At 65.1% G+C, this 13,984-nt stretch overlaps 1 protein-coding gene across 1 annotated transcript in view; it reads right to left on the bottom strand.

Moving 5' to 3' along the window:
• MEGF6 (multiple EGF-like-domains 6) overlaps positions 1–13,984 on the bottom strand; it is a 102,432-nt gene that overhangs the window by 69,046 nt on the left and 19,402 nt on the right. The window contains 1 exon segment of the mRNA XM_012662202.1: positions 5,528–5,632. Within this exon segment, the coding sequence (XP_012517656.1) occupies positions 5,528–5,632 (105 nt within the window).

The raw sequence follows: 13,984 nt of genomic DNA, 5'->3' as shown, positions 1-13,984 counted from the left end.
AGAGGGACCAAGGGACTCCTGGGACCAGGACCAGCCATGACACCCCAAGGCAGGCATTAGCCTTGCAATCTGTCACCTCCAGGGAAAAGCCACCTTGTCCCTGCCCTGCCCTGGGCCCTCTCTGCCTGCAGGGTGTGAAGCACACCACACCCCCACCCCTGCCACCATGAGCCACAGGGGCTCACCCTGGCCCCTGCTCCACACGGTGGCCTGCCCAAGACACCCGCAGTCCTCCCCGTCCACACGGCGTCCTCCCCTTCCACATGGTGTGGGTCCAGCCCAGCCCTCCGGCCCTCCCCGGGCGTCCCCAGCCTGGGCTCCTCATCGATCCCCAGGGACAAGGCCCCAGGGCCCCGCACTGCCCGGGAGCATGTGTCGGAAGCCGTGTGTGCAAGATGAGCACATCCTGCCCCTCCAGAACCCCCCCACCCCGTAAGGGCAAGGCCAGCCCACCCTCCCTTCCCACCACTCCCTGGAGGGCTGGAATCCCAGGCCAGGCCCTGGCTGGGGGCCAAGAGCAGCCCTGGGTGGCATCTGGCCCCGGGGCGAGGGGTCGGACTCTCACCCTCAGACACAGTGGCAGCATTGAGGGCAGCTGGCAGCCCGTCCTCTGCATTCATCGGTTATCCCGGTTTAGAAACAGTCGCCCTGGAGCCAGGCCCGCCCCGCCCTGCCGCTGCCCCAGGCCCCAGGAGCCGCAGATTGCCCCTCCTGGCTCTGCTGCCTGGTGTGGCCCCGGGGCCTCCAGCGCTGCAGCTGCCTCCAGCCCACTCCCCAGAGGCCCCCACCAGCCTCCTGCTGAGGTGAGGGAAACTGAGGCTCCTTCAAAGCTAACCAGACCCCAGAGTGGGCCTGGGCGCGGGGCCCAGGCAGGTCCCCAGCAGGTAGCCAGGAGCGAGGCCAGCCCCAGGCAGCCCGGCTCAGTCTCTAGGCGGGAGGGAAGATGACCCCTCCCCCTGATACCCAACCAGCTCGTCAGGGCTGGGCTGACTTCTTGCCCCTCTCTGCTCCCTGCTCCTGCCTCTGCCATCTGGAAACTTGCCAGGATCCACCTGCATCTTCCCCAGCCCACAGGCCCACCTCCTCCAGGAAGCCCTCGGGACCACCACCCGGACCCAGGTGCAGCACTTTCATGTGGAGCTGCCTCAGAGACCCACCCAACCTGCCCATTTCTCAGGTGAGGAAACCGAGGCCCACAGTGGAACCAGTGCCAAAGCTGCTTGAACCAAAGAAATTCCTAGAGGTGACCCAAGCCTTGGTTCTCAGAGTCCGCCCTTGTCCCGTGAGCTTGGCTGAGACTGGGTCAAGAGAGATGACAGTGGTTATTCGGTCGCGATTTACAGCACAAAAGACAGCTCAAGTAAAAGGGCAAGTTCTTACAGGTGAGTTTTTCTTGCCCATCTTTTCCCTAGAGACGGCGCTGGCAGTCGCGCTAGCCCAGTCACCAGCAGGTGTGGGCAGGGGCCGAGGGCATCGGCCGCACTCCCGGAGCACCGCGCACAGCTGGGACTCCGAATGCCAAGCTAGGACCAGGCCGTATTTTCAGCCATGAAAACCACTCCCGGTCGGTCGGATGGAATCGATGCTCTGACGGGACCCGGGAGCCCCGTGAGGAATGGGGGTCCCCAGAGTCCCTCCCTCCTTTGCCGACCACAGCACCAACCCGCAGGGCAAGGAGGCTGGCAGTCCTGGGGGGCTTCCCGACCCCAGGCCACCTGAGGGAAAGGCCACATGGGAGCTGCACCCCACGGAAGCACAGGGGGGCCATGAGTGTAGTTGCCCCAAGAACCGGGGGCAAAGCCTGCCCCAGCCCCCCAGAACTCGCTGCCCTCACTGTGGTTGTCCCCGACAGCAGCCCCCACATCCTGACACTCCCTCCAGGCGGGCTCTGGGCCTCAGCTACACTGACTCAGACAACCTGCGCCCACCTCATTTCCCCCGGCAGAGGGGGGACCGGGCCCGAGCGGGGAGATTACCCTGGTCGCACGGGAGCAGGCCTGGGGGGCACCAAAGCCAGCACTGGGCAAACCGCACGAGGGCTTGCGCAGCGCTGGACAGGGCCTCCGCTACAGGCCGCACCCCGGGCCGGGCCCCTGGGTGCTTGGTGCTTCTGCAGAAAGGCTTCAGGTGATCGTGGAACAGCTGGAACAGCGCGGCTAAGCCACCCTCCTACCGCAGGCCCAAGCCCTGACTCCCCATCTGGGTGGGAGAACGGGGGAGGGGCTCTCTGGAGGGGGCTCCCCCCCCCGACTGCCTGCACAGTCCTCACCTGCCAGTCCCTGCCTCCCCCCGCCACGCTTTTGTTCAAATGAACAAATTTGGGGGAATCAGAAAATATGACTTTTATTTTCAAAACTGGAATCAATTGTAATTGGGGAGTTAGTTAAATATTCCCAACTGTGTTTGAGCTCAGGTCTGCGGTGCCCATGGAGGGGGGACAGGAAGGTGACCATTAGAGGTCTGGTTAGGGGCTCCAAGGCCACGGGCTGCTTTGCAGGCAGCGTGGCCCTTACACCTGGCTCTGCACAGCCAGCCCTGCACGCTCAGCCCTGCACACTCAGCCCTGCACACTCGGCCCTGCAGAGCCGGCCCTGCACAGTCAGCCCTGCACAGCCAGCCCTGCACAGCCAGCCCTGCACACTCAGCCCTGCACAGCCAGCCCTGCACACTCAGCCCTGCACACTCAGCCCTGCACAGCCAGCCCTGCACAATCAGCTCTGCACAGCCAGCCCTGCATGCTCAGCCCTGCACAGCTGGCCCTGCACAGCTGGCCCTGCACAATCAGCCCTACACAGCCAGCCCTGTACAGCCGGCCCTGCACACTCAGCCCTGCACAGCCAGCCCTGCACAATCAGCTCTGCACAGCCAGCCCTGCATGCTCAGCCCTGCACAGCCGGCCCTGCACAGCTGGCCCTGCACAATCAGCCCTACACAGCCAGCCCTGCACAGCCGGCCCTGCACACTCAGCCCTGCACACTCAGCCCTGCACACTTGGCCCTGGCCAGCCCTGCACACTCAGCCCTGCACAGCCAGCCCTGCACACTCAGCCCTGCACAGCCAGCCCTGCACACTCAGCCCTGCACACTCAGCCCTGCACAGCCAGCCCTGCACAGCCAGCCCTGCACAGCCAGCCCTACACACTCAGCCCTGCACACTCAGCCCTGCACAGCCAGCCCTGCATGCTCAGCCCTTTTTCCAGGAGAGAGTACCCAGGCAGCCACCCTCCAACTTGTCCACCACCCTCTGAAGGCCACATCTGCCACTGACCAGCCACTCTCCCAGGAAGCCCACCACCTCTAGCGTGACAAGGTGGTCCCAGGGGAGGATGCTCCTGCTCTCCCTGGGGACCTTTCCCCTCTCTCCCCCAAAGCAGATCTCAGCAGGCTCCACCCTGACCCAGGCTCTGCCCTGCACCTGGAGGCAGTGTAGCCAGAAGGTTCCAAGTGCTCCTTCAGACAGACCTGGCTTCAGCCCAGCTCTGCCACTCAGGCACCAAGTGGTCGGCAGCTGTCGGGCCTCCCCAGCCGTGGTTTCCTCTCTCACAACCAGTCGAAGTGCGGATTCAATGAGGCACTGCAGGCGGATGGTGGCTCAGAGCTAGGAAGGAGCTCTGGGCCTCCAGGCCCTCTCTAAGGGCTGTTCCCACCCCAGCTGTGGACTGGGCTTGCTGCTCTAGGCACCCTAGAGTCTGACGCAGAAGTCAGGGCCCGGAGGCTGGCAGGGCCCAGGGCACGTGAACGCACCCAACCCGAGAGCACCAAATGTGGCCCATTCGGTGGATGCTGCCTGGGCCTGGACAAGACAGGCCCCTCCCCCTGGATGCCTGCCCCCCACAGCCATGCCAGCCCCAGAGATGCACTGCTCCCCAACCCCATGCCTCTGCTAGATGCTGGGCCCCACTGACATCAAGTTCCCCTACCAGGTGCCCAGGCCCCCCAGGAGGCCCCGCAAGCTTCGTCCCCTCTGGCTCCAGGAGGCCAGGTGTGAGGCTTTCAGGGCGGGAGGCTGCTCAGCACAGAGGGGGGCTCAGAGCAGAGCACCTCAGCAGAGATGGGGCAGGGGGCATGGTGGGCAGAGACAGGGCAGAGGAGGGGCTGGGCAGGCAGCTGGCCCTGAGGGGGCAGGTCAGGTGTCCTTGGCCCTTCCTGGAGGATGTGACCAGGACAGGCCACACCCCAGGGTCACCTCCTTGTCACCCTCCCTCAGGAGAAGAGACCGAGGTGTGGTCTGCTTTATCAACCATCCAGCCACAGCCCTGCTCTGGAAACTTCCCCAGAGATCGCAAGCGCCAGGAGGTCCCTTCGCCATGCAGCCCAGACAGCCCAGGCATTTCCGGAAACCCAGGCCAAGCAGTGCACGCTTCGAAAGATTAGGCGACCGAGCCAGAAAGGCCCTGGAGCGTTGCTCCGGCCCCACCTGTGCGCAGTTCGAGTTCCCACGAAGAGGCGAAGGTGGCCAGAGCCCCGCCACCCTTCGGGGACCCCGCCTACCTTCAGGCCAGGGTGGCCACGGCCAGCCAGCCCACAGGGCCACAAGGAGGCCTGGTGAGGCCTGGAGGCTGGATGTCACTGGGCAGTGACGGCCGGAGGACCTGGAGGGGCCACTCCCCACGGCCCGGGCGGCAGCTCTCCCAGGCCAGGGGTCAGGAAGCAGCAAGCCTGCACTGCCCGGTGGGGGGACCCTCCCGCTAACAGAGGGCAACCAACAGCCCCAGGCACTCGAACCCTCAAGTGACCACAGAACACAGGGAAGGTCCTGTTCCCTTGGAGTCCCTCGGATCCCCTCCTGTCGCCTGCCTGAGCACCGCCAGAGCGCGTGTCCTGCCTGCTGGGGCCTCTGCTGGGAAGCAGCCCCTGCCGCCCACCCCAGCAGCAATTTCAAAGTGCCGCGACCCGCTGGGGAGAAACTGGGCAGAGCAGAAGACCTCAGAGGAAGGGAAGTTCCACCTCCCGGCCAGCGTCTGTGGAGTTCTGACCTCTTTCCTCGCGTCTGACCTGCTTTTCTCACAAAAAGTCTATCACCGAACGCTTATTTGTAATCCGTCCTGTATCTGTCCCCCATAAACATCTCCCCCCATGACAATGGCTCCTGCTGGTGCCTGATTTTCAGTTTACGATGTGCCACGGTTTATGCAACACGTTGCCCCGGCTGGGACCCCAGGCTCCCGTCTTCCCATAGCAAGGACGAGGGCTCCGGCGCGGTGGCAGTGCAGCCAGGGACCCCAGGACCCCAGCCTCTCCCTGCCTTTCTTAGGGGCTGGGGTCTCTGTCCATAAATGGCAGGGTTGGACAGGGTGGGCTCTGAGATTGTGGGGTGCAGAGCCAGCTACTGAAGGTGGGTCTCTCGGGGGTCACCCCTCCCGACAACCTCAGATGGCTGCAGGGAGCTGGGTAAAGGGATGGGGCATGTCCCCAGGAGAACACGTTTGTCCAGGGACGGGCAGCCGCTGATATGTGCCCCCCCACTTCCCTCCCCACGACAGGCTGGCCACAGCCGGGGCCTTGGTGCCCGAGGGGCCTCCACTCACCGTACTGACAGCGGGGACCCTGGAAGCCTCGGGGACAGTGGCATGGCTGGGCTGAGCCTGGCATGCAGTGGCCACCATTAAAACAGAGGCCAGCACTGCACTGGGCTGTGGAGAGAAGGAGAGACGGTCCGTGAGCAGGGACGGGGGGAGGGGGAGGCACGGCCTGGACAGGCCCCCGGGGTGCCAGGGGCTGAGCCTGCCAGGTCACTGGCCCCTGCTCCCTCTGTCCTGGACCACACACTGACCCCGGCCCTGCTGCAGCCTGAAGTGGCCCCCGCCGTGACCACCACCAGTCAGAGTTGGGCAGACCCCTGAGTGTGGTGAAAACCCTCTCGCTTCGGCCCAGGCAAGAGTGGACAGGTGCGGCCCACGGCCACAAAGGGAGCTGGGAGCCTGGCCGAGAAGCCCCCTCGAGCCCCCGTGGTAGAACCTACCAGGCTGGTCCTGTGCTCAGGGAGGGCCAGTGGCAGCCCAGGCCCGCAGGACCTGGCGAGGGAAGGTGGGCCGTGGATGGAGGGGGTCCAGGAGGGGGAGGGGCTGGCTGCCTCCTTCTCCTCCTCTATAGAAGAGCCTCTGCAACCAGGCCCTCCCCCGCAGCCCCCAGCTGCCCGGGGGCTCCCTTGGGCCAGTGAGAGAGGCTGGGGTGTGCGGGTGCGGGAGGCCACAGCCGGACAGGCAGCCCCCCAGCTGGCCATGCCAGACTGCCTCACCGGTCCCCCACAGCAGGTGCCCTCGCCAGGACGGACCAAGTGCCCACGCTCAGGGCGCTCAGGCACCGATTTCCTTGCCACTGCGGCCCCCACCCTGCACGTGACTACAGGGCGGGCCATGCCCCACCCCTGTGGGGAGCTCACTGGGACAGTGGACACTCTGAACAGTGACTGGGCCACCTCCTGCCACCCTGGACCCCGGACGACCCATGGGCTCCGCAGGCTTGCGTGTCACTGATGGCATCCCTGTGGGGGTCCGGAGAGAAGCTCTGGACGGAGGAGACCTGCCAGGCCAGGGCACCTGGGGTCCCTGGAGCGCAGCGGGGTCGGCCGAGGGGAGGGACGGCAGCCTGGCTGGCGGGTCCAAGCCCGGTGAGGACAACTGAGGCTCAGGGATGATCCGTGCCCGGCCCAGGTCACGCAGTGAGGAGTGCCCAGGCCCAGGCCAGCGCTCAAGCCCAAGACCCTCCAACGTCAGTGTCTGGAGCCAGGAGGACCCGGCCGGGCCGGTGCAGAGAAACACTGCCCTTTGCGGACGCGGCTTCTCCTGCCATCCACGACCACAGCCGCCTAGTCTCGGAGGGGCCCCTCTGCCCTCGGGCCACCCTGCAGGCGTCCCAGTGGGTCCTCATTCACACCTGGCCAAGAGGCCCTGCCAGCCTCTTCCTTCCGTCGCACACCTGCAGCCCGAGGGGGCCGGGGCCGCAGGGAAGCCAGATGAGCCGTGACCCGGAGTCGGCACAGGGAAGCCCCCCTGGGCAGAGGGGCTGACCCAGGCCTATGTAACAGGAAACATCAGTGTCCCAAGTACCCGCGCCTGAAACCTGTTGACTCATGCGATGTTATTGAGAAATAGTGGCCATCTGTGTTTATCTTTCACCACGAAGAAGGTTTTCATGGTCCTGAAGACGTCCAGCCCCAAATGGCCAAGACCGGCCGCCTTCAGGTGGGGGCTGGTGCCGGCCCGGAAGCCTGCCCCGGGGACTCTGCCCTCCCAGGAGCCCCCTGCTCCACCCTGAGGACCTGCCCGGATCTCAGGGTCCCTCCTGGAGCCTGAGCCACAGTCCTCAGTGGCCTCCCCCAGCCCACGCCCTCCACCCCCACCACCAGAAGCATCTGCCTGATTCGGAGCCAGAGGAAAAGGAATGCTCTTCTCTTATAAAACCCTACCCTGCCCCCTTCTCTCTGTGGCCCGGCCCCGTGCTGTGTCCACAGCTGCCCCAGCTAAAGACACCGTCTCTCCGGCCAAGTGGAGGAGAAGCACGCAGACACCACCGCACGCGCACGCCGGGACCCCAGGCCTGGGGCAGCCGCTGCTCCCTCTGTGTGTCCAGCGCAGACACTGATCGCCCGTCTCCATCCTGGGCTAGAGACGGCCCCAGATGCTCCTAGGACAAGGGAGCCGATGGGAACCATGTCCCTCCTCGCGGCACTGTCCCGGGCACTCTGTCATCACTCGCCTGCATATGGTCCAAAGCCAGTCCAGCTGGTTCTGCCCCCAAGGTACCTTCAACACGCCCCTGTCTCTCCACCTTGTCCCCACCGCGCTGGTCACCCCATGGCCATCTCTGCCCCTGCGGATGCTGAGCTGGCTGCAGCCTTCACTCCCCCCTGCCCAACTCCCACCCCCACCCTGCAGCCACACGGCCCAAAACACGAATCGGGTCTCGGTGCCCCTGGTTGCGAACCTTTCAATGCCTTTGGTTGACTTGGCACAAAACCGCACGGCCCCCGGCCCCTGTGCACGGACCCCCGCCCAGCTCCGGGCCTCACCCCCACCTGCCCTTGCCTCCCCTGCACCCCCAGGCGCAGCCCTTCTGCCTGGAGCCCTCCCTTGCGCGAGCTTCTGCCGGCTAGGACATCTGTCTCTTCTCCAAACGTCCCTTCCTCAAGGAGCCCCTGGTGCAAGTCCGGCCCCAGCACCCTGCTCCGTGTCCCTGGAGCAGGCCGCCTCTGCCTTGCCCACCATCACGCGCCCCAGCACCAACTTGGAGGATGCTCCTCGGTTTTGTGGAATGAGTAGAGTGAAGGTGAGAACAAACAAACGGCCCGGCCAGGCGTGAGTCGTCCGTGCACCTGCCGCGGGGAAGGGCAGGTGCCCGCGGCCAAGGTAGAGGGTGGTGGGCGGCGTCAGGCCCGCAGAGGTGGGAAAACACTACAAGGCTTTAAAACAAAGGCTCTGAAACCAGGAATCGGATGCCACCTGAGAGGAAAGGGGCGGGCACCTCATATCTGTGAAAAAAGAACCAAGTGGGAAACTTGAAAGAGAAAAATGAAAAACTCCATACATGAGAGCAAAGGAGGAGATGGACGGATGCTTCTGCATTGCAATTTAGCAATTTCTACGTAACGACTTTGTTTTATATTTAGCGTTTTTCTTTTTAAGCCACTGAGGAATCTGACGGTGCCTCCCGTGTCCCAGCCCACAAGGGTCTGCGTGGGGAGCCTCCCTCGTGCTGTCGGCTTGCAGGGACTGCGCCCACAGGACCCTGGGGCCCCGGAAGGACCCGTCCAAACCCGCGAGTGTGAGGCATGCCAGGGCAGGTGGAGGTGATGGGGCCTGCGGCGCCCATGGGGTCTGCTGCAGCCCAGAGGCCGTGTCCCCTGGGGGCCCGGACAGCAGGGGAGGCTGGGCAGGACCCGTCCAGGCATCGCTGGGGAACTCCGCCGAGAACCAGCCGTCCCCACGGCTCCCCTGCCCAACACACCGCCCGCTCCAGGACCCGGGCCAGCACCCGGGCAGGGCCGGACACCTTGGGTTTTGGGACACGCTCAGGCTCCGGATCTGCCACTTATTAGCGGGCACATCACAGGACAGTTTCTAACCTGTGTGAGCCTCAGTGCCCCCCTGCAAAAATGGTGACGTTCAGGCTGAGCTCCGTCACGGGCGGTTTCTACTCGTCAGTGTAACATTCTGGAGACCCTCGTCCCCGAGCTTGGAGGGGCCCAAGGACTCCAAGGCACCATCGGGCTCCCAGCTGCACAAGTCTGCAGGACAGCTCTCACGTGGGGGGCAGGGGAGCAAGTGCTGGGCCGGGTGTGAGCATGAGGAATGTGGGCGTGAGCTCGTGTGGCTGGGGCGGGCATATGAGCGAGCACAGGGGGCGAGCATATGTTTGACATGGGGGCTAGCACATGTTTGACATGGGGGCCTGTGCACACTCAGGTGAGCACCCATGAGTGAGCATGTGTGGGGGTGAGCATGTTAGTGTGAATGTGTGCACAGGTGTGAGTGCACGCGTGTGTGTGTGTACACAAATCTGCACAAGGAAGGGCGTGGGTGAGCTTGTGTGGGCAGTGGGTCCGGGTGCACACGTGTGAGTGCAGGTGTGACTCCATGGTCGGGGGTGGGGCGCAGTGGTCCCCACCGTGCCACCTGTGGGCGATGCACTGTGACCGGCGGAGGAAAGGGAGCCCAGGGCCTGGCCGCTGGCTCAGCCGGTTCCCACGCTGGGGCGCGGGGCTGACGTACGGCCAGAGCGGAAAAGGAAACGCAACCGGCAGAGGCAGGAAAGCAAAGGGCAGCCCTGGGGCCCGAGGTGGCCTCCTGCAGGCCAGAGGGACTCCAACAGGCCTGGAGGGACGCAGATGGGGCAGCGGCCACAGGGCCCGGAACGACCCAGGAGAGGAGGGAGACCCGCAGGGGCCGCCTGCCTGGTGGCCTGACAGCCGGACACGGGGCCCAAACCCAGGCCGGCCCCAGGCACCCTGAGTGCAGGCACCAAGGCCCAGGCCCAGGACAGCGACCAGTGAAACCCCCTCGGGCCCTGCGCTCCCCAGGCCCGGCCCAGCCCGAGTCGGGAGCAGGAGGGAGACACAGGCAGGCAGGGTCTCCCCAGAACCTTGTTCCTGCCTGTGCCCACCTGGCGGGTGCATGTGGAGGGACTGGGGTCACTTTGGGGACAGCTGCCCCCGGCAGACGGTTCTGCCAGGACCCAGGGCGGCTACGGCTGAAGCATCGCGAGGGTGCAGGCAAAATGTGCCACCTGCCCGGGATAATACTGGAATCCAGAGAACCCCTGAGCAGAAGGGACTCAGCCCTGATGGCCGAAGAGCGCCCGAGCCCAGCCGCTCCCAGGCCGCACCCTCCGCGGGCCGACGGGCCAGGGAAGCCGCATCGCCAGGCCCCTCCGCCCTGCCGGGCACACACGAAGCGTCTCTCAGAGAAACCAGAGCACGATGAGCAGCCTCCTGCCATCCTCATGCAGTGCTAGCGTTCTCCTCTCCCGCACAAACACCACAGGGCTCCACGGCCGGCCCTCAAGGCCCTGACTTGCCCTCCACAGCTGGGGGAGGACCTGAACCCGCCTCCAGCCCTGACACCTTCAGGCACGCTGGCTGGGGCCCATGGGCATCTCCTTATGACTCTCACTGACCCCACAAAGGCAGAGGGGCTCCAGGCACCTGCTGGGACCCGAGACTCCCACCCCAAGACCAGCGCCTGGCCCCACCCACACCTGCCCCCGCCCCCTTGTGCCAGCCGACAGGGCAGGAGACACACAGCGCAGCGGGACTGAGGTTTCTGAAACACAGCGGCAGAACGCCTAGGCCCCAGGGACCCCCTGAGCGCAGCTGAGCCCGTGGGGAGGAGGAGGACACGCTGCAGAGCCACCAGGCGGTGGAGGCGAGGCCCTGACCCCGTCCCAAGAGGTCACCGCTCCACACAGCCCCTGAGCCCAAGCCCTTGGCCAAGGGACGCTGTGGCTGAGGGTCCCCGATCACCGTTTGTGTACCGCCACCAGCACCACTGTTAACAGGAGGCACTGTGGCCCAAGAAGGCTTTATCTAGACCTCCTCTTCTAATAGCAGGAGCAGCTGGCCCTGCCTGATCGCCTACTGTGTACCAGCACCGCATGAAGGTGCACACGAAGTCACTCATTTAATCCAAGGGTTTGCGATGGGTGTTGTCACACCTGTCACGGAGCGGGGCCGGAGGCCTGAGCAGGATGGGAGAGGTTAACCAGCCAAGGGCCCGGAGCTCACAAGGGGCAGGGAGGGGGCTGAGCTGTGCTTTCCTCTCTTGACTGCTTGGACAGGACGGGCACCCAGCCCATCGAAGGACACTGGCCCTGCTCCTCACCTGGGCCCAGCCAGGGTCCACGAGGCCACCCATTCTGCCCTGCCCTGCTGGGGCCGTCCCATGGGGCCAGGGAAGCCCCAAGCCCAGTGACCTCAGAAAGAGACCCTGCACGGAAGCCGGCCCAGACAGAGGCCAGCACGGCGACCAAAGGCCTGCGGTTCCCGGCCTGTGCCCTTTCCACAGAGAGGGGCTGCTGGGGAAGGTCCTTGCCGGCTTCCCCGCCCTAACTGGAGGCCCCATGGCGTGACGTGGGGAGGTCCAAAGGCCTTGGCCAGGTCCACCCCGCTGGTCCGACTCGGCCCTGGGCGCTCTTGCAGCCCCCAAACTCCCCCCGCCCTGCTGGCTCTCGCCTGCGCATGGTCGGCTGTGCACGCCGCTGGCCACACGCTGGGACTCAGAGGCAGGCAGACAGCGTGCATCCGGAGAAGCCAGACCACAGAGCCTTCCGGGGATCATTAAAACAAACAAAGAAAAGTAAAATACATAAATAAGTAAATCCTGCACTAAAAATGAATTTTTAAAAACAAACAACTGGCCGGGTGCGGTGGCTCACGCCTATAATCCCAGCACACTGGGAGGCCGAGGTGGGAGGATCGCTCAAGGCCAAGAGTTTGAGACCAGCCTGAGCAAAAGAGAGACCCTGTCTCTACTAAAAATAGAAAAATTAGCTGGGTATGGTGGCGCATGCCTATAGTTCTAGCTCCTGGGGAGGCTGAGGCAGGAGGATTGCTTGAGCCCAGGAGTTGCAGGCCGCAGCGAGCTGTGATGACACCGCTGCACTCTACCCGGGGCAACACAGAGAGACCCTGCCTCCAAAAAACAAAAACCAAAACAAACAACCAAGAAAGCCAAAGCTTAGGCTCAGGATCCCGTGGGGACCCTGCCAGAGTCACAGCCTGGACCCCCAGGATGGGCTCAGTGGCCGAGGCCTCCTCCCCGATTGCACCTGCCCAGCCCCGTCCTGCACCACGGCAAGGCCCCCCCTCACCCACGTGGTCGCTGCCCGGGTTGCAGAGTGCCGACTAGGTCAGACCCTCCCTGCCAAGTGTGGCCACCCTGGCTCCCGTGCCCCTCCTGCCAGCAGGGCCAGCCCGGGTCAGAGCCACCAGGCCCTTCTAAGGCGCATGACAGCCTGGCACATGGCTGGCAGAGCTAGCAGGACAGGCCCGAAGCTCACGCCAAGCCAGACTGGAGATGGAGAGAGATCATCACACTCACTGGGCCCTGCTGTGGCCCCATCATGATGTGACATTGGCCTCGGGTCCCCAAGTCTCCCGTGAGGAGAGACCAGCCCAGCCTCCAGGGACTGGCCACGTCCCCAGACTCGGGATGGTCACAAAGTGGCCGTGAGGGTCACCAGACCCAGCTCAGGGCTTGGAGGGTACAAGGATGGCGGGACGCTGCCGCACACACCTCCATCTTCGAGAGCTGTACCTGAGCCCCGGCTCCCTCCTCCACCCCGGACACCGAGCCCGGGGGCAGCCCCAGCCATGCCCAGCATTGTGCCCTCCCTAGTTGTGAAGACCCGGGACAGCAGGCTATTGGCCCCACCTCCTCTCCCAGCCCCCAGCACCATGCCAAGCCCCCTCACTGTTTCCCCCCCTCACTAGAGCCACCTTCGCAGGCCCAGGGACCCGCCTCTGGCTCCGCAAGGAAACTGGGCTTTGATGTCTGCCCTGCCCCCACCAGCTCCCCCCAAACAGGCCCTTTGCTCCTCCAGATGCCGGAAGCAGAGCGCCGGGACGCATCAGGAGCCGCCGTCAGAGAGCTGGGGAGGAAGCCCCGGCTCAGGACCCTCGCGACTGTGGGGCTGGCACACCCTGCTGAGGGGCACGGCTGGCGGTCACCCCGTCCCTGCCCTGCTGCCTCCTTCTCCCTCCTGCCTCTCCTCCCTTCCTGGAGAGAACTAGTCACTTCCTCCACTGGAAAAACACTGCCCCATCCCTTCTCCTCCCCTTCTCCCCTCGCCTTCTCATCAGACGAGGGACTCCATCCCCCCTCACACCGCCTATGCGAGGAGGGAGCAGGGGGTCACAGGGACCACCACAGCATGGACCCCTGGAGTGGGGGTCCCTCCCGGTCACAGGAGCTCAGGGGACCCCACCACCAGCTAGCCCTCCACGTGACCCAGCCACCCACCACAGCCCGGCCCTCGCCACACAATGCCACATCAACCTTTCAGGGGAGGCCGGCTCCTCGGGACAGGGTCCCACGGCCTCCGAGCCAAGCCCTGCAGGCAGGGCCACTGACCCCTTGGCCCAGGCAGCCTCACCTGCCTGGGCACCTGCCCCAGCCCCACAGGCCAGGAACCCCCTGCAGCCAGCGAGCCCCACTTCTTTGGAGAGGCGGAGGCTTAGGAGCCGCCCGCTGAGATCAGACCCCCGATTCCAGCCCCGGCTCCCCACGCCTGGGCCCAGCCTACCCGCACCTGCCTGGATCGGGCCGTACGTGGCACCACCTCTCAAGTGGTGCTGGACCCACAGGCCCCCCCCACCGTGTGGTACCGCTCGCCCCTCTGAGAGGGGCAGGTTGAAGGTCCACTCAGCAGATGAGAAGACTGAGGCCAGGTGCCCGCTCTGCCCAAGAACACCCACAAGTGGGAGAGCAGAAGGAGCTGCTCTCTTGTGCCCAGGCAGGCAGAAGGCCACTGCCCAGCCCTGACTGGCC

Source organism: Propithecus coquereli, unplaced genomic scaffold (genome assembly GCF_000956105.1).
Source record: "Propithecus coquereli isolate 6110/MARCELLA unplaced genomic scaffold, Pcoq_1.0 Scaffold757, whole genome shotgun sequence".
NCBI lineage: Eukaryota > Metazoa > Chordata > Mammalia > Primates > Indriidae > Propithecus > Propithecus coquereli.
This window is presented reverse-complemented; position numbering and strand designations above follow the sequence as displayed.